Source organism: Somniosus microcephalus, chromosome 10 (assembly GCF_052327205.1).
Source record: "Somniosus microcephalus isolate GS21.2 chromosome 10, FLI_Smic_1.0, whole genome shotgun sequence".
Classification (NCBI taxonomy): domain Eukaryota; kingdom Metazoa; phylum Chordata; class Chondrichthyes; order Squaliformes; family Somniosidae; genus Somniosus; species Somniosus microcephalus.
In genome coordinates, this window is record NC_140996.1 from 4407216 (window position 1) to 4428201 (window position 20986).

The following is a 20986-nucleotide window of genomic DNA, read 5'->3' on the forward strand; positions in this document are numbered from 1 at the left end:
TTTTCCCCCTTTAAGAATGAATAACATGTAGAAGGTGGGTACAGATAGCGTGTGGGCCCAATAGCAATACACTAAAGTGCAAACAAAGTTGTGAGAGCTTGATTTTGAAGTTTCGACAGAGCAAATTGCTAATCAAGTGAAGGAAATTTAGATTCTATTGCAAGCAAATTAGTCTCCTGTGTCACCAAGAGCAGGATGCAGGTTTGGTACAAGATCAGGAGTGAAATGCAATATTCTGTTCCAAGATAAAGTGGGAATTGCTTGTGGGCTGGCTGAATTTTCGTGCTCCCAGTTGTCCTGTACAGTTCGATCATGGGATGGGGTTCAGTGATGGGAAGGGCAGAAGTTGCTGTCAGAACACTGGAGAATGCAGCAACAAGTTTAGTTTTGTTTCACTTTTCTGTGACACATCTTTCCGAAATAGAATACAAGTGTTAGCTGCAACATTTGGGACTTTTTAATTTGGAATTCTACCCTGATTACATATTCCACTCACAGATACTGAAATTAAATATTTTTTTTCTCTGAATGCCACTCCTCAGTCAAGCACAATACCTGCCACTTACCCTTACTTCCAATCTCTGTTGGTTTCATCATCTATATTAGCCTTTGTTGACTATCAAGGAAGAGGAAACAAATTAATGATGGTAAGATTTCTGGATACTCTAATTATTGTTGGCAGTTTACTGCTTTTTCCAGTACACATGTCGTCAACCACTGATGTCATGGTTGCCTGCCCTGGTTCCCTAGATATAACATGGATCTAAAATCTCTCTTCTTGATTGAAATTTGACGGAGGTAGGTGGATCAGAAATGCTGGAGAAATTCTGACCTGTTTCCTGTATTCTATCCTTATTATGTTGTATTCAGTTGCAGGACGATGTGTGATCAACTTGGACGGTCAGTGTCCTTTTCTCGTTGGGTTACCAGCTGTGCTCCCCAATTGGGTCACTGCTGCTGCTGGGATTTGCTTTTCCATGGTCTTAGTTTTCAAGTCATTTTTTTTGTAGCAAATGCAGGTGGGATGAAGGGCATTATTTAATCAGGAAGTGGAATTTAATGCGACCCAGGAAATGCCACTGATGGTAATTAGGGATGTGGAGGGTGGGTGGGGAGGCAGGGGTGGTGGTCAGAAAGGACCACAGAAAATACCATCTACAGGAATTGGAGGGAATGGGCTATATTCATCCAGGAGTGACTTTGGAACTTGCCACCCACAAGAATGGGAGGGAATGGGCGTTGTTCATCCAGGAGGGACCGTGGGACTTGCCACCCACAGGAATTGGAGGGAATGGGCATTGTTCATCCAGGAGGGACCGTGGGACTTGCCACCCACAAGAATGGGAGGGAATGGGCGTTGTTCATCCAGGAGGGACCGTGGGACTTGCCACCCACAGGAATTGGAGGGAATGGGCATTGTTCATCCAGGAGGGACCGTGGGACTTGCCACCCACAGGAATTGGAGGGAATGAGCGTTGTTCATCCAGGAGGGACCTTGGGACTTGCCACCTACAAGAACTGGAGGGAATGAGCGTCGTTCATCCAGGAGGGACCTTGTGACTTGCCACCTACAGGAATTGGAGGGAATGGGCATTGTTCATCCAGGAGGGACCTTGGGACTTGCCACCTACAGGAACGGGAGGGAATGGGCGTTGTTCATCCAGGAGGGACTTTGGGACTTGCCACCTACAAGAATTGGAGGGAATGGGCGTTGTTCATCCAGGAGGGACCTTGGGACTTGCCACCCACAAGCACTGGAGGGAATGGGCGTTCATCCAGGAGGGACCTTGGGACTTGCCACCTACAGGAACGGGAGGGAATGGGCATTGTTCATCCAGGAGGGACCTTGGGACTTGCCACCTACAGGAATGGGAGGGAATGGGCATTGTCCATCCAGGAGGGACCTTGGGACTTGCCACCTACAGGAATTGGAGGGAATGAGCGTTGTTCATCCAGGAGGGACCTTGGGACTTGCCACCTACAGGAATTGGAGGGAATGGACATTGTTCATCCAGGAGGGACCTTGTGACTTGCCACCTACAGGAACGGGAGGGAATGGGCGTTGTTCATCCAGGAGGGACCTTGGGACTTGCCACCTACAAGAATTGGAGGGAATGGGCGTTGTTCATCCAGGAGGGACCTTGGGACTTGCCACCTACAAGAATTGGAGGGAATGGGCGTTGTTCATCCAGGAGGGACCTTGGGACTTGCCACCTACAAGAACTGGAGGGAATGGGCGTTCATCCAGGAAGGACCTTGGGACTTGCCACCTACAGGAATTGGAGGGAATGGGCGTTGTTCATACAGGACGGACCTTGGGACTTGCCACCTACAAGAACTGGAGGGAATGGGCATTGTTCATACAGGAGGGACCTTGGACTTGCCACCTATCGGAATTGGAGGGAATGGGTTTTGTTCATCCAGGAGGGACCTTGTGACTTGCCACCTACAGGAAGTGGAGGGAATGGGCATTGTTCATCCAGGAGGGACCTTGGGACTTGCCACCTACAAGAATTGGAGGGAATGGGCATTGTTCATCCAGGAGGGACCTTGGGACTTGCCACCTACAGGAACGGGAGGGAATGGGCATTGTCCATCCAGGAGGGACCTTGGGACTTGCCACCTACAGGAATTGGAGGGAATGGGCGTTGTTCATCCAGGAGGGACCTTGGGACTTGCCACCCACAGGAATTGGAGGGAATGGGCATTGTTCATCCAGGAGGGACCGTGGGACTTGCCACCCACAGGAATTGGAGGGAATGAGCGTTGTTCATCCAGGAGGGACCTTGGGACTTGCCACCTACAAGAACTGGAGGGAATGAGCGTCGTTCATCCAGGAGGGACCTTGTGACTTGCCACCTACAGGAATTGGAGGGAATGGGCATTGTTCATCCAGGAGGGACCTTGGGACTTGCCACCTACAGGAACGGGAGGGAATGGGCGTTGTTCATCCAGGAGGGACTTTGGGACTTGCCACCTACAAGAATTGGAGGGAATGGGCGTTGTTCATCCAGGAGGGACCTTGGGACTTGCCACCCACAAGAACTGGAGGGAATGGGCGTTCATCCAGGAGGGACCTTGGGACTTGCCACCTACAGGAACGGGAGGGAATGGGCATTGTTCATCCAGGAGGGACCTTGGGACTTGCCACCTACAGGAATGGGAGGGAATGGGCATTGTCCATCCAGGAGGGACCTTGGGACTTGCCACCTACAGGAATTGGAGGGAATGAGCGTTGTTCATCCAGGAGGGACCTTGGGACTTGCCACCTACAGGAATTGGAGGGAATGGACATTGTTCATCCAGGAGGGACCTTGTGACTTGCCACCTCAAGGAATTGGAGGGAATGGGCATTGTTCATACAGGAGGGACCTTGGACTTGCCACCTATCGGAATTGGAGGGAATGGGCGTTCATCCAGGAGGGACCTTGTGACTTGCCACCTACAGGAATTGGAGGGAATGGGCATTGTTCATCCAGGAGGGACCTTGGGACTTGCCACCTACAGGAACGGGAGGGAATGGGCGTTGTTCATCCAGGAGGGACCTTGGGACTTGCCACCTACAAGAATTGGAGGGAATGGGCGTTGTTCATCCAGGAGGGACCTTGGGACTTGCCACCTACAAGAATTGGAGGGAATGGGCGTTGTTCATCCAGGAGGGACCTTGGGACTTGCCACCTACAAGAACTGGAGGGAATGGGCGTTCATCCAGGAAGGACCTTGGGACTTGCCACCAACAGGAATTGGAGGGAATGGGCGTTGTTCATACAGGACGGACCTTGGGACTTGCCACCTACAAGAACTGGAGGGAATGGGCATTGTTCATACAGGAGGGACCTTGGACTTGCCACCTATTGGAAATGGAGGGAATGGGTTTTGTTCATCCAGGAGGGACCTTGTGACTTGCCACCTACAGGAAGTGGAGGGAATGGGCATTGTTCATCCAGGAGGGACCTTGGGACTTGCCACCTACAAGAATTGGAGGGAATGGGCGTTGTTCATCCAGGAGGGACCTTGGGACTTGCCACCCACAAGAACTGGAGGGAATGGGCGTTGTTCATCCAGGAGGGACCTTGGGACTTGCCACCTACAGGAATTGGAGGGAATGGGCATTGTTCATCCAGGAGGGACCTTGGGACTTGCCACCTACAGGAACGGGAGGGAATGGGCATTGTCCATCCAGGAGGGACCTTGGGACTTGCCACCTACAGGAATTGGAGGGAATGGGCGTTGTTCATCCAGGAGGGACCTTGGGACTTGCCACCTACAGGAATTGGAGGGAATGGGCATTGTCCATCCAGGAGGGACCTTGGGACTTGCCACCTACAGGAATTGGAGGGAATGAGCGTTGTTCATCCAGGAGGGACCTTGGGACTTGCCACCTACAAGAATTGGAGGGAATGGGCATTGTCCATCCAGGAGGGACCTTGGGACTTGCCACCTACAGGAATTGGAGGGAATGAGCGTTGTTCATCCAGGAGGGACCTTGGGACTTGCCACCTACAGGAATTGGAGGGAATGGGCATTGTTCATCCAGGAGGGACCTTGTGACTTGCCACCTACAGGAATTGGAGGGAATGGGCATTGTTCATCCAGGAGGGACCTTGGGACTTGCCACCTACAGGAATTGGAGGGAATGGGCATTGTTCATCCAGGAGGGACCTTGTGACTTGCCACCTAGAGGAATTGGAGGGAATGGGCATTGTTCATACAGGAGGGACCTTGGGACTTGCCACCTACAAGAACTGGAGGGAATGGGCGTTGTTCATCCAGGAAGGACCTTGGGACTTGCCACCTACAGGAATTGGAGGGAATGGACATTGTTCATCCAGGAGGGACCTTGGGACTTGCCACCTACAGGAATTGGAGGGAATGGACATTGTTCATCCAGGAGGGACCTTGGGACTTGCCACCGACAGGAATTGGAGGGAATGGGCATTGTTCATACAGGAGGGACCTTGGGACTTGCCACCTACAAAAACTGGAGGGAATGGGCGTTGTTCATCCAGGAGGGACCTTGTGACTTGCCACCTACAGGAATTGGAGGGAATGGGCGTTGTTCATACAGGAGGGACCTTGGGACTTGCCACCTACCAGAACTGGAGGGAATGGGCATTGTTCATCCAGGAGGGGCCTTGTGACTTGCCACCTATCGGAATTGGAGGGAATGGGCGTTGTTCATCCAGGAGGGCCCATAGATGCTTAGGAATTGGCTTGGACTTTTGGATCCAGGAGGGAGAATGCTGAAGGAGGTGAATGGCTCCTTCAGGATGGAAACTGCCAAACTTTCTTGATGAAAGGGATGAATGAACATCTGTTCAAGTTATTTGGATGTAGCCATGGGCAAGTTCAAATCTCAAGGGACTGGAACAAGGAGGAAAACCTGGGGCATCTGTTGAAGTCTTCCACCCGAGCCGTTGTAATGCGGTCAATGTTTTCTGCAGGTACTCGTGCTCTCTCTGTTCAGTGAGGATAGCCTTAAGTCCATGCAATGCATCTTAATAGGATTCTTCCAGAGGTGCACAGATCTACAGAAACAAGTCACCTTGGCCAGGACACTGATTTTTAATGCTTCAGGTTGCATCAAAAACCAATCGAGCTCTGAAGTCAAAAATTGGGGCAGGTAGAGGTACTAAAATAATCAAGCAGGGTAGCAGGTACAATTAAATATAACCCTTCTGAAGTTTTCTTGGGGTGGTAGATTCCTAAATAGTCGCTCATAATTGGATTAGGTGTATGACACCCACCACATAAAAGCAAGTAAATTCTAATCATAAAATACTTTTGAAAAGGGAATATCGGATAGCTGAAAAATGAAGGTGTCGAGTACAGTTTAAGTGAAGCTGTACGTAGCATGACTGAATCAGAACGCGGGGATATCAGATACCGCCTCAACTGGGGGGTGGGGTACTGTAGATGGAGATGATTAATATTGTAATGATTTTTCACCCATTTCAGAGTTATCTAGAAGTAAAATGTTTCCATCTTTTTCAGGTAAATACTTGGAATAGAGAAATGATCCATATGTCATGCACTTTAATTCTCTTTTCTTTTATAGCAGCATTGTAATTCTACAAACCTCATTCTGTATGGAGCCCACGTTAGTATATGCTGCTACAGAAATTAAAACACTCCACATGAATGGATAGAAGTATTCCATATATTTACGGCCAGTACAGGACTTGGAAATAGTATGAAATGGGTTAAACGGCATTATTAATTCAAGATGTATTCATGTTCTTGTTTCATTGTTAAGATTACTTTCACCAGCACCCCTTAGTTTGTTTTATTTGCCATTGCCCATGTAACTGTAACAGTGCAGAGAATTGAGTCTTTAAGAGATTGAAAAATGTCAAAATGTTTTCCAGCTACGTAATTTGAATTTGACTTGATTTTGAAGTAATCCTAGCAAGGGGGATCATTCCCAATAGAAACGCTGAAACTGCCACAGGGGCTTCATGGAAACCTTACAGTTGTGGCAATGAGTGCGCAGTATCGCTTCCCCTCAGCACACAAGGCATACCGTTGAGGTATTTGTTGTGGAGATTGGTTTTAATGCTATGTAGGAACTGAGTTATAGATCTTTTAGATGTGCATGCTTTGTTTACCCTAATTTAAAAGTACTTCAGATATGTAAACTAATATAGTTAAGTTGAGAACTTTTTGTTTTAATGTAAGTTTTACACAATTTTTCGAGAAAAAAAGTGGTTTACTTATTGAAATTAATTGCCGCATGACTGTAACCAGGAACAATTTGATTGTTGAAAGCGATATGAAACTTGCTGCTTATTTAGATATAAAATGATAACTGCTCTACTTTGGAGAAACCTGCAGTAACAGTGTTGACTTAACATTGAATTTAATGCCATACTTGGAAAGAAATTGAGATTTCCTTACCAGTTCCTTTAACACCTCCTATTTTCCTCGACTCATTCTCCCTCCCCACCCTGCTCGAATCCGACATGGCACTGGAAGAAATGATGACCCCATCAGTTTATCAATCCTACCTGCGAATATTAAAATGTAATTTCAGTAACTTAAAATGTTACTGATTTTTAATTGACCTTTTTTTTTCAACTCCAGGTTCCACATTTACCCTCCGTCATATATCTGTAAATATTGCAATGCAACCTCGATAAATGTTCGCTTTATAACACAGGCAACAAGTAACTTCTCAGCAAATTTTGGAAAGCCATTTTCTGGAAGTACAATATGTTTAACAACAAATATAATTGAATATTCTTCTCCCCAAAATGTCATGACCTGTTTTTCCCACTCCATTTTCGAAAGCAATCCAATTTGTCGTCGTCAAGGTTTCCAACTTGTCAGGCCATTAACTTTATTGTTTGACTCAGTAAATCTGGTACAAAACTTCATTCGGACTCTCCTTCCAAAAGTGGCCACAAGGTGAGCTGTCCTTGTGTCTGAGTGGTAACCTATTCTGCATGGCACACAGATAAGAAAGTGGTGACTGGGACAATTTGGTTCACCTGTTTGTTTGATAAATGCTCCTATTTGTCGGCTTACTCATTTCCCAGTACTGCAGCAACAAATCACTTCCTACTATCTTCGCCCTTTTGGAGGGGGTTTGGAACTGTGTCTGTGCCTTTATCCCTTTATCATGTAGATGTGCGATGCAAGAATCCGTCAAGATCAAGATTTCACAGGAAAACCGTTGCCGTAAATGATGCACAATAACCATTTTGCTGTGAAGCGTGGGCTCTATTGGGGGTTCACAGAACATTAATAAACCACCCTGGCATATCACACTTAATTTATATCATCGAAACCCCTTTGGTTACATTACAATCTTCCAACAGACACCAGCGCACCTATCCTGTGCGTATTTGTAATTGGAATTTATTAAATGAAGGTAGTGTGGACACATAATGATGTCACTCGGATGTCAGTACCATACAGTGGTTAGTCGTGAGCGATATGTTTTCTGTACTATGTTCACCTGAGCTGTGGAAAAACTCCGAAATGATCATTTCTGCGTTCTGTCCGCCAATCCTTTGGATGCGATGTTAACTCGTGGCCCTGTCTGCCTATTCAGGTGGGTGTTAAAGATTCCAGGCTGCTATTCATGGATGAGCAGGCAGTTCTACCAAGGCCTCAACCAACATTCCTCCTTCAATCATCAGTGCCAAAAACAGATTAACTGGCCATTTATCTCATTCGCTGTTTGTGGAATCTTGCTGTGCACGAATTGGCTGCTGCATTTGGCTACAACATGAGTGACTACAAAAAGAATTAATTCAACCTATGTGAAACATTTTGGAACATCTCAAGGACATTATATGAATGCAAGTTCTTGCTTTTATTTCTTACAGCCACGTTTGTGTTGAGTCTGGGGAGAGACGCAGGATTTTCTCTCGGGATTTGGTTTTGCAGCATTATTTGAGCGGCTGAGGCAGAAGATTGGGTGGGGTCCCTATTCCTCTGTACCCCCACCATTTATACAACCGTAAGGATCTTCCAGCATCAATCCTGCCAGACGCCAGGAGTGCTTGCCTAGATGCTGATACTCTGACTTTTTGGCCCCTGTTCTACTTTACGATATGAGCGGTACTCTTAATACCTTCTGCAATGGAACATAGGAACAGGAGGAGGCCATTTAGCCCCTCGAGCCTGTTCCACCATTCAATGAAATCATGGCTGATCTGTGACCTAATTCCATGTACCTGCCTTTGCCCCATATCCCTTAATACCTTTGGCTAACAAAAATCTATCAATCACAAATTTAAAATGATTGACCCAGCATCAATTGCTGTTTGCGGAAGAGAGTTCCAAGCTTTTACCACCCTAACTTTGACAGGAGAGCCAATGATGCTCATTTTGAATTGCATGCCGCTAGAATCCATCGAAGTCTTCTGAGATGTTCAAGTCAATGACTGATTCACCAAGAAGTGTGCAATGCTACCACTAATGGGCTGGCCATGCAGAACGCTATATTGATGATCGTGTTTACACCAGAAGTGTAAAGTGATGAATAACTTAAAGGTTAACTGCAGTTTTCATTACTTTAGAAAGTACCAATGTAAGGGCACTTGTTCGAGAGTTCGGAAGAATCAGCTTTGTTAGGGATAGGCTGAACCTGAGCAAAACTGCAGGGAGATGGAACAATGGACTGGGCGAGAGAGATTGTAAAGACAACAAAGGGCAGCGACACATGTTTTGAGGATGCTAGGAGGGATACCCCTAGGACCAGGAGGCTTACTGGAGTATCATAGTCAACAAACCTGGTGGTCATGATGGCAGAAACAGAATGGAGCATTGGTTCTATTCCAAGATCATCAAAATTGAGTTGGAGGCAAAAAGTGGAGCCGAAAGGTCATGTGCAAGATTGTGGATAATTGGGCCGGTGACCATTCTTATGAAGCCAACATTTTAATACTTGGAGATCGTTGTACACTGAAAAATGTCTCCCTTCTCGGCTTAGCTGAGGTGGATATTATATTCCTGCATTATTACCAGCACTTGCACCATTTATTGAAGTATGAATCTTAAGGCACGAAAACTGAAGGGCATTTCAACGCTTACGTTATCAACTGCCTGCCTCAAAAACTTTTGTTCTAAGTGTGTGTTCCACCATAGATTTGCATCAGGTGTTCTGAGCTGATTTTGAGGAAAAGCTGCATTCCTATTTATGTATATATTTAAATTGATTATTAGCTGAAATACAGGAGCTTGTGGTCACTGTTGAAGGTTGTTCTCTGCATTGGACACATTATAAATTGGACACAAAAACTGAAAAATGCAACTGAACTTACAAAAGTATTTTAATGTACAAACCTTATGAAGATCAGCTTAAATTTAAGTATCGTCCAAGTATTTCTGCTCCCTTACGCTATGATGTCCTTGTTGAGTATTTTAAATAAATCTTGATCAAACTTAAATGAGTTTCTATTTCTTTCACTAGGTTGCTTTTGAAAATGTGATTACTTACTTTAGGATCAGCTTTGAAACCATGAACTGCCGTTTGGATTTTTTTTCAACCAAACTTAAGAATTATTCCCTCTTAAATGTACATGCTACTCGTGTAGCACTACTGCCTTTTCATTACCCCCTTCCCACCACCATCCATATTGTTTGCAATAGAAACTGGAACCACAATCAATCACATACCTTTAAACACTGAATTAATGCTGTTGCAAGTTCGATCGTAACCCAAGTGCTGTTTGTGTCTCGTTATCAATTCGCCTGGTGTCAACACTTCTCTGCTGCTCGATTACTAAAGCTGACGAGCAAAATTGTGTAAAGTATAAGTGGAGTAGATTTTAAGTTGTAAGCAAAGATGGCCATGCCATGCAAGTATAAGAAAAGGTCATCTTTGGCAGTGTTTGTAGGAGTGTCCCATAGACCAATGCTCCCAACACATTGACTGCCCCTTGTCTATCCATTATTGCCCATTTGCCAATTGCTGCTGGCTTTTGTTTCCACAGCACTGCTCTTCTGTTAAGTCTGTTGCCATCAAAGAGGATGGCATCGATCCAAGCATATTTATTTTCTCCAATGTGGCTGAAGTTTTCCCAAGTTTCTGGTTCCGTTTCAGGTTATCCGTGAAATGTTTCTTCTTCCCATTTACAGGTGGCTGTACAATACAGCTTTGGGCAGTCATTCACCCAACAAACAGATACAATGTGCAGGCCATTGGAATTCGCCCATTTCACCGTGCCTGGCCCGGTCAGGTTGGTGCACTGCATCACCTTGGTGTTTTTTCTTACCACTAAATTTTCATGGACTTACACCGCACACTAAAGCTTGCTAGCTTTTTGCATGTTGATGAAGAGTCTCGAATTTCAAACCTTATAAAAGTGAGGGAGCATGCCAAGTACCTAAAACTGTTCATGGCATTTACTGTTGTGTCCTTCTCATGATCTTGGATTCACTATAAGGTTGGCCTTGTGCAGTCTGGTGCATAACTTGGATCCTTTAAGCTGTTTAACCCATAACAATAGGCCAATCGCTTCTTCTCTTAGGCAGTCCCTCGGAACCGAGGATGACTTGCTTCCACACTAAAAATGAGTTCTCAGGTGACTGATGAGTCCAATGCGGGACCTACAGTCTCTGTCACAGGTGGGGCAGACGGTGGTTGAAGGGGCAGGTGGGTGGGGTGCTTGGGTTGACGTGCGCTCCTTCCGCTGTTTGCGCTTGGCTTCCGACGAAGAGACTCGAGGTGTTCACTGCCTTCCCGGATGATTCTCCGCCACTTTGTGCGGTCTTGGGCCAGGGATTCCCAGGTGTCGGTGGGGATGTTGCACTTTTTCAAGGTGTCCTTGAAGCGTTTCCTCTGCCCACCTGGGGTTCGCTTGCCGTGTCGGACTCCAAGTAGAGCGCTTATTTTGGGAGTCTCGTTTCGGGCATGCGGACGATGTGGCCCAACCATTGGAGCTGGTCGAGCGTGGTCAAAGCTTCGATGCTGGGGATGTTGGCCTGAGCGAGAACACTGATGTTAGTGTGCCTATCCTGCCAGTGGATTTGCAGGATCTTGTGGAAGCAGCGTTGGTGGTACCGCTCCAGTGCTTTGAGGTGCCTGCTGTACATGGTCCATGTCTCTGAGGCATACAGCAGGGCGGGTATCACTACCGCTCTGTAGACCATGTAGGCCAATTGCTAACCTGCTGTCAATCAGCATCAGAATGGGGGAGTGTTGCACAGTGACCAGCGAATTAAAGTTCATTGATGACGTGTGGCTTTATATTGCATTTGGTCTTTGGTCTGGTGGGGTTGCAAATACACTTTTTGTCCAGAATCACGTCAACACCTCTATTCAAATCTGTCGTGACATCGCTGCAAGATCCGAGGGGTTTACACAGCCCTGCTTCACATCGTGTCTCATAGGGGATGTGTCAGGTGTGCTGCTGTCACCAGTTACTGTCCCCATCACACGTTGCCTGAATTGTGTTAATGAGCTTATTGGGAATGGCCAGACTTGCTCACCAGCTTCCAGAGTCCTTGGCTGACGGCACCGAGGGCCCATCAATGAACGCTGAGTACGGCGGTTGATGTTATCTTTGACCTTTCTGTATCTGTTGGGCCATGAATTGTCCTACGCTTTGCACAAAAGAACCCACGTGCTTTAAGCAGTAAATCACCCACAAGATTTACCAAAAGTTGGTTACATTTTAGCTTAGTCCCTCATGGTGGGGAAAAAAAAGATGTGGTAACGTTCGGCGGTCAGATTTTTGTTCCTTTCACGTCTGAATGGGAACATCTGATGTGTCTTGGAGATCAGATACTCTCCTAAGTCAGGTGCAACAGTTGCAGGGGACTTTGTGCAATAGTCACCTTCACATTTGTGTATTGCAGCCTGGGGCTTAGCGGCTTTTCATTTGTTGCAAGGCTTTGCACACTCAGCTATGGTAGGTTGTTCGTAGCGGATTTCTCTCTCTCTCATCTTCTCTAAAGTTGCTTCAGAAGAACAGCTGAGAAGTGAGTGGAAATGTTCTTTACAATGAGTTAAAATGCCCTTGTGGACCAGATTTCCAGGAGTTGCCTCTTGCATCCTGTTGCAATTTGAGATGACAACTTTGCAGACTTGAGTTATCAGGACATCAGTGATGTTTTCGTGACCTTGTTGACGGTTGCTAGCTTTGCGCCATTCCAGCAGCACGTGTAGCTTCCTTCAACTCTAGTCAGTTCACTCTCTTCTGTTGATTGTGATTCACTCAAGACCACAGCATCTAGCAAAATAATTATTTTGCAATCAGCTGGGGGTTTTCTTGGCTGCTCAAATCTTTGATTCCCATCTCACAGCGTTCTACCATTCCAAGTGCTGAGAATGAGCCTTTCTTTATTTTATAACTTTGACTGTGAGGAGATGCCTGCTAGAAACTGGGTGTGAAGCAGTAATATTTGAGCCACTTTTCTAGGCTGCCGGCGATGTTGCTAAATAGGGCTGTTTAGTTAGCCAGAGGGTGCTGCTGAATATTAACATTGCTTCATTTGGCTAAATGAGCAATCAACACCCTGGACTGCCTGTGGGACTTGATTGCAGGTGAGTGTGCTTGTGTGATGTGCTCACTTGACAGCACCTGTCTGGTGCCAGTTGTATGAAGTGCTCAAATGACCCAACGATTGGATTGGATTGCCATTGGCTGATGAAAATGCCAGCTTATCCACAGTCCTGTTCCAAGTGCTCCTCCATCTATCTGTCTAAAGCTGTCGATGCTACTTGGCCTGTGTCTGCCGCCCTTGCCTTTGTCTCCTGGAGATCCTTTGCCAAGTTGATTGATGAGGTGTAACCCCCGAGTCTAGTTCGACATTACACCCTGTGGCTCCGGGACCCTTGGACGTGTCTGGCACATTTTACCCAGTTACAAATATTTACAGCAGAGCTTCCTGTCTTCCTCGGGCAGCTTAATAATGTTGAATTTTTCCAAAGTTAAAGAGAGGAGTGTAAATAATACTCTTAATTATGACTCCGAAGTGCACCAAACAGGGCCCCAACCAACTTCATATTACCAATTGCACATTGAATTTTCAAGTATGAAGCAGCACTGCCATTGATTTATGTTTTATCAATCCATGAAAGGGGGTGGGAGGGTTAGATTGGGCTTTGGATATTAGTTGTCGTTGCTCATGTACAGAAATGGATGCCAGTTCTTGCTCCCTTTGACCGTGCCCCTGCCGAGACACTTCTAGGATACCTGCAGTATGGCCATAGACTCGATCTTGCCTGTCAGATCCCTTTTTGCCAGACAGTTGTATCTGGATGTCCTCTGCAAAAAAACACACTATATAAAAAACACCTTGCATAGTGTATACGCACCAGTCCACAAATTTTACTTCCTGTTGTCACATTTCTAGATATTGTTCCTGTGTCAGCATTTACCACTTTAAATTGCTATGTCAGTATTTCCCATCAATTTCGCTGTGTCATGTATCACAATGACATTGCAGGCTTTGGCCATGCGGTAGCTGTGTGGTGTGAGCTTCTGAAATCTCCCAACTGTGTCACCAATTTGTATATTAAACTTAAATTTATAAACTTACCACAGGCAACCCCATGAACAATTTACTTTTATTATTAAAGTGTGTGTTTTCATTTCCAGCCTCTCCCCAGGAAAGCTAGAAGACTAAGCATATTCTAGTTAGAAATTGAAATGAGCCTGCTTCACTTGAATATTATTAGATAAAATTACATTCCTAACCTGTTAGCCTGTAGGATTTTGTTGCTGTTAGTTCCTGTCTCTGAAAAGCACCCAGCGTTACCAGAAACAAGATGCTCATCACACTAGTTTGCAAGAATTGCAGGATTTGTCACAGCTTGTCCTGCCGTGACAAATCTGATTACCGATTTAACCCTCTTTAAAAATTGTAGTTTTACACCACATTTAAAAAAAAAATGCTTTGCAAGTGCAAAATGTGCATTTTATTTTTTAAAAAGCACCCTGAAACTCTGGTAATAGATTTACCCACTGTAACGTAATGAGAATCTGGCTTTTGATTCCATTGATTGTTGCTTTATATGCTTTAGATGACATTTGACTGATTTGTAGAATGCAGGGCAATGATTGAGTCTGGGGAAATCATTCTCAAGGGCTCAAAAGTTAAGTGAAGCCCAAGAGCAAACAGCCAACTTAATAGCACTAATGTTCCAGGCTTCTGAGAGAAAACTTAGCTTTACTGAAACACGGGCTTTATGGATATTGAAAAGTGAACTTTATTCACGACTACACTCTCTAATTCCAACCTTACTGCCAGCCAAGCTCACCTCCAAATAAAATTTGAGGCTTGACGGTTCCTGTTTCATCAAGTAACTACTTACAGTTTTAACATAGCGAATATCATAAGGTGCTTTCCAGGAAGGTGGGGGGGGGGGGGTGGTGAATTAAATGCCGAGTAGGAATTGGGGGTTGGGGGAAGTGTTGCTGAGGTGTCCAAAGGCCCGCTCAAAGAGTTGGCTGTTGAGGCTTATGCAGATGAAGAAAGATGAGGCACATGATCTTGGGAGAGAATGCTGGAGTGCGGGGGTCATGAAGACTACAAGGAGCATGGGGTGAGGAGGGAGTGAAGCGTGAAAGTGGAGATCAGCGGGTGATGCGCGATAGTCCAGACTGAAAGGAGTGGAGGGTGTAAATGGGATGTGGGGTTGGTATAGGAGTAGGGTGGATTGAGGCTGTAGAATGTTTTCTTGATGAGGACAATGATTTTGAAGTAAAAATTATTTGGGGAATGAGGAGCCATTGGAGTTCAGAGAGCACAGGGCGGAGGGTGAGCAGGATTTAAGCACCGCATCGGATGCAGGCGGTAAAATCTGGCTGATCGAACCCGGCGGGTTGATGCGAGCCTGTGGATGAGGGTTTCACTGTTGTGGGTGAGTTGGAGGTGGTCCTGGCGATGGACTAGATTTGGTGTTGTGGGTGAGTTAGAGGTGGTCCTGGCGATGGACTAGATTTGGTGTTTTGAGGCTCAGCTCTGGGTCGGGCAGCACTGAGATTACACACTATCTGGTTCAGCTCCAGCACACAGCCAAGAAGCGGAGTGGGTGAAATCAGGGTGGGGTGAGGAGCTTCTGCCTTGAAGCAAACAGTACAGCTTCGATTTTTGTCAACGTTTTTGGGGAACTCTGGCTATTCCACACATCGACAGTTGCCGGATAGACAGTTAGACAGCATAGCAAGGGTGCAGATAGAGAGGTAAAGCTGGTTGTTGTCAATATACATTTGGGAGCTAGCCTGTCCTTAGAGGTGATGTCTCCAGAAGGCAGCATTATTTGAAGAATGGGGGGTGGGGTGCCAAGGACTGAATCTAGGATCATGCCGGAGGTGACGGCGTGAGCTCGGGAAGCACGGCCATTGCTGAAGATGTGCTAGCTGTGCTGGAACATGTAGGACTGGGACCATGAGAGGTGGTGCCACAGAGCAGAGGTAGTAGAAGAGGATAGAGTGACCAACTGCGTCCAAGTTTAAGGAGGGTGGAGATACTGGAGTCACGTGGAATATCATGGGTGACTGACCAGTTGGGACAGAGCCAGACTGAAGGGACGCCAAACTTCCTGGATTAGCAAGGAGTTGGGTGTTGATTGTGTGAAATTAGAAACAGCTGTAACTGGAGAGACGAGTGGTAAGTGAGCTCTTTGAGTGGAGAGTGATTGCAGTTTTGAATGGCGTGGAGAGGGGATGCGGGGGAAGAACAATACAGGAGAAGCTGTCCGTGAGCTTTTGGCCAAGGAGAGGTAGTTGACGGTCAGAAGAAGCTGGTGGATCTTGTAGAGGAGCAGGATTTGACTTGGGCATAGGGGAGGAGCTGAAGAATATTTTGGAGTAAAGGTGGGGGGCTGGGGTTGGGGCAAGTGGTGGCTATTTTGTGTTAAGGGGAGTTGGGGTTGGGTCTGCAAGAGGTTGGAAACAACTGAGCCGATGGTCTCCATTTTGGATACAAAGGAATGAATTATTGCACCTGGTGTCGGAGATGAGGACGGAGTTCGACAGGTGTTGGAGGAGAGGGGAGTTGGCGAGAGGGGTGTTGGAGGTGAGGGTGGAGTTGGAGAGAGGGGAGTTGTAGGTGGAGTTGGAGAGCGGGGTGTTGGAGCTGGAGTTGGACAGAGGGGTGTTGGAGGTGAGGGTGGAGTTGGACAGAGGGGTGTTGGAGGTGAGGGTGGAGTTGGACAGAGGGGTGTTGGAGGTGAGGGTGGAGTTGGACGGGTGTTGGTGAGGGTGGAGTTGGACAGAGGGTGTTGGACAGAGGGGTGTTGGAGGTGAGGGTGGAGTTGGACGGGTGTTGGAGGTGAGGGTGGAGTTGGACAGGGGTGTTGGAGGTGAGGGTGGAGTTGGACGGGGGTGTTGGACAGAGGGGTGTTGGAGGTGAGGGTGGAGTTGGACAGGGATGTTGGAGGTGAGGGTGGAGTTGGACAGAGGGGTGTTGGAGGTGAGGGTGGAGTTGGACGGGTGTTGGTGAGGGTGGAGTTGGACAGAGGGTGTTGGACAGAGGGGTGTTGGAGGTGAGGGTGGAGTTGGACGGGTGTTGGAGGTGAGGGTGGAGTTGGACAGGGGTGTTGGAGGTGAGGGTGGAGTTGGACGGGGGTGTTGGACAGAGGGGTGTTGGAGGTGAGGGTGGAGTTGGACAGGGATGTTGGAGGTGAGGGTGGAGTTGGACAGAGGGGTGTTGGAGGTGAGGGTGGAGTTGGACGGGGGTGTTGGACAGAGGGGTGTTGGAGGTGAGGGTGGAGTTGGACAGGGGTGTTGGAGGTGAGGGTGGAGTTGGACGGGGGTGTTGGACAGAGGGGTGTTGGAGGTGAGGGTGGAGTTGGACGGGTGTTGGAGGTGAGGGTGGAGTTGGACGGGGGTGTTGGACAGAGGGGTGTTGGAGGTGAGGGTGGAGTTGGACAGGGATGTTGGAGGTGAGGGTGGAGTTGGACAGAGGGGTGTTGGAGGTGAGGGTGGAGTTGGACAGGGGTGTTGGAGGTGAGGGTGGAGTTGGACAGGGGGTGTTGGAGGTGAGGGTGGAGTTGGACAGAGGGGTGTTGGAGGTGAGGGTGGAGTTGGACAGAGGGGTGTTGGAGGTGAGGGTGGAGTTGGACGGGTGTTGGAGGTGAGGGTGGAGTTGGACAGGGGGTGTTGGAGGTGAGGGTGGAGTTGGACAGAGGGGTGTTGGAGTTGAGGGTGGAGTTGGACAGAGGGGTGTTGGAGATGAGGGTGGAGTTGGACAGAGGGGTGTTGGACAGGGGGTGTTGGAGGTGAGGGTGGAGTTGGACAGGGGGTGTTGGACAGAGGGGTGTTGGAGGTGAGGGTGGAGTTGGACAGAGGGGTGTTGGAGGTGAGGGTGGAGTTGGACAGGGGGTGTTGGAGGTGAGGGTGGAGTTGGACAGGGGGTGTTGGAGGTGAGGGTGGAGTTGGACGGGGTGTTGGAGGTGAGGGTGGAGTTGGACAGGGGGTGTTGGACAGCGGGGTGTTGGAGGTGAGGGTGGAGTTGGACAGGGGGTGTTGGACAGGGGGTGTTGGAGGTGAGGGTGGAGTTGGACGGGGTGTTGGACAGAGGGGTGTTGGAGGTGAGGGTGGAGTTGGACAGGGGGTGTTGGAGGTGAGGGTGGAGTTGGACAGGGGGTGTTGGAGGTGAGGGTGGAGTTGGACAGGGGGTGTTGGAGGTGAGGGGGGTGTTGGACAGAGGGGTGTTGGAGGTGAGGGTGGAGTTGGGCGGCTGTAAGGATAGAAGGAAGTAATTTTCTTCATTTAAATGTTAGCATTAGGGAAGAGCACCTTTGAAAAGATTCTGGTGTTTAGTTAGAAGTTCAGGATTACAGAAATAGTCCCTGTTTCTTAAAAAAAAACTTTAATTGCTTCCAAACCAGGAAATTACATCAGCAAGAGAACAGACGTTGGGGATTTTATTCTCCCTGGAGACGGACCTGGCTCCGCCTTTCAGTGAAAGGTCCTGTATTGATGCTTCCCATTCCAAACCTTCTGATGCCAACTTTGTGCTGGAGGCTTCCTCCGACCAGCTCTGTAATGTCCGTGTGTAATTGAGACACGGACTGCAGAAGTTAGTTACGACAGGTGTTTACTGAATGGAGACAAAACTGGAACTACTATACAAAGTTACTACACAGGCTTATATACAGGGGTGGTCACTACTGGTACTGCAGTATACAGGGCCTGCAGAATATAGTTCCTTCAAAGTACATACACTACAATTCCTCCCCTTTTAGCTAAACAGTACATAACATTCGATTAATAATTAAATAACATATTTACAATTACAGTTGCTATACACATTAGCTGAAGTTAATCAATTATAAATTCAGTCTTTGAGGAGGCTTCCTGATTCTGTCCGGATAACGCCTCTTTGGGGTATCAGGTTCTGGCAAAGTTGATTCGGGATCAACGTCGTTGTTTGGTTCGTCTGTTTCCAATATCACCGATTCTGAGGTACATGCAATTGGTACTTCGGTTTCATCACCAGGTGTATAGGATCGTGGTGTAGATTTGACATTTTCCAGTGACTCTAGAATCTGGTCAGCATGGCGTCTTACAATGCTCTCTCCAACGTCCACAGTATACATTAGAGGTCCTTGCCGTGTGCAGATCGTTCCTGGCTGCCATTTCTCTGCAGTAGTCCTGGGCCAAAACTGGTTGACCTATCTTGAAACTCCTGGTTGGCCTTTCATTCATATTCTGAAACTGCCTGTTCTCCACATCTCTTCTGATGTTTGGCTTAACCAAATCCAAGCGGCATCTTAGTCTTCGATTGAAGAACATCATGGCTGAAGTTTGGTTGGTAACCGCATGTGTCGCATTCCGGTAGGCAAACGAGGTTATCCACCTTGTGTTGTAGGGGTATGTCTTCATTACACATTGCCTTGATAGCCTTCTTGAATGTTTGAACGAACCTCAGCCAATCCATTGGTGGCTGGATGATATGGGGCGGATGTGTAATGCTTAACACCATTGTTCTTTAAGAACCTCCGGAACTCTTCAGACACAAACTGTGATCCATTGTCGGAGCAAATCTGTTCAGGCAGCCCATTTCTGGCGAATATGGTTCGTAAGACTGTGATAGTTTTTTTCTGTGGTGGTTGAGGACATTTTTATTACCTCTGGCCACTTTGTGCATCCACCGCAGTTAAAAACATCGAGTCCATAAATGGACCAGCAAAATCAATGTGCACCCTTTGCCATGGAGATGAGGGCCACTCCCATGGATGTAGAGGGGCTTGTGGTGGGGCGTTTTGGACCTTCTGGCATCCTGTACAGCTCTTGGTCATCTCTTCGATTTCTCTATCGATTCCCGGCCACCACACAAACGCTCTGGCTAAGTTCTTCATTTTTACCCCTCCCAGATGACCCTCATGAAGCTCATTGAGCACTCTATCCTTCAATTTGGGTGGAATTACTACTCTGGATCCATACATCAAGGTTCCTCTGCACACTGACAGCTGTTCTCTTCTCGGCGAGAATGCTGGCAACAGTGGTTCGCCATGTGCTGGCCATCCCTTCACCGTTAAATCATAGACCCTGGAGAGTGTCGGGTCATTTCGTGTTTCCTTTTCTATGTTTGCATTCGTCACAAGTAGACATTCGACTGTGGTCGAGTGGAATATCTCCACAGGATCCACTGCAGGTGCTTCTTCCACCGTCGGCAACGGTAGGCGCGACAATCCATCAGCATTCCCATGCTGTTTAGTTCCTTTGTACTGGATGTCATATTGGTGTGCCCCTAGGAAAAGGGACCACCTCTGTAGCCGTTGTGCTGTCATTATCGGGACGCCCTTCTTAGGGTTGAAAATGGAGACAAGAGGTTGATGATCAGTTAGTAGAGTAAATTTCTGTCTATGCAGGTAGTGATTGAACTTCTTCACCCCCCACACCAGGCTGAGGGCCTCCCTGTCAATCTGGGCGTAGTTACGCTCGGCTGCAGTTAACGAGCATGACGCAAAAGCTATCGGCTTCTCTGAACCATCAAGGGATTTATGTGACAGTACCGCTCCAACGCCATAGGGAGACGCATCACACGCCAGTCTTATCGGTAGTGATGGGTTATAGTGAGCCAATACTTTTGAAGTGATCAGGCCTTTACACTTCTGAAAGGCCCGCTTACATTCATCGCTCCATTTCCATGCTACTCCAGTTTGTAGCAGGGCGTTCAGTGGGTGCAGAATTGTGGACAAATTCGGCAAAAACTTATGGTAGTAATTCACCAATCCGAGGAATGACCTCCGTTGCGACACATTTTCAGGCGCTGGAGCCTTAACTACCACTTCAATTTTGTCAGGGGACTTATGTAACCCCTTTTCATCAATCACGTGGCCACAATACGATATTTGTTTCTTAAAAAACTTGCACTTGGGGCGATTGGCTCGTAGCCCATGTTCTCTTAGTCTAGTGAGCACCTGCTCTAGGTTGGCAAGGTGTTCACTGTCATTTTCACCTGTCACTAGGATGTCGTCCAAGTAACACTGAGTCCCCGGAATCCCTTGCAGGACTTGTTCCATCGCTCTTTGCCATATAACCGGAGCTGATGCTACTCCGAATACCAGTCGATT

The 20986-nt window shown here is 47.4% G+C and overlaps 1 protein-coding gene across 4 annotated transcripts in view; it reads left to right on the forward strand.

Annotated features, from left to right (window-relative positions):
* ankrd10a (ankyrin repeat domain 10a) overlaps positions 1-20986 on the forward strand; it is a 92349-nt gene that overhangs the window by 44366 nt on the left and 26997 nt on the right. For 2 of the 4 annotated variants that reach the window (XM_085998343.1, XM_085998345.1), the window contains exon 4: positions 6059-6100. The exons of the other annotated variants lie outside the window; for them this stretch is intronic. In XM_085998343.1, coding sequence (XP_085854469.1) covers positions 6059-6100 — 42 coding nt within the window. The remainder of the gene's footprint in view (positions 1-6058; positions 6101-20986) is intronic. 4 annotated transcript variants of the gene reach the window in all.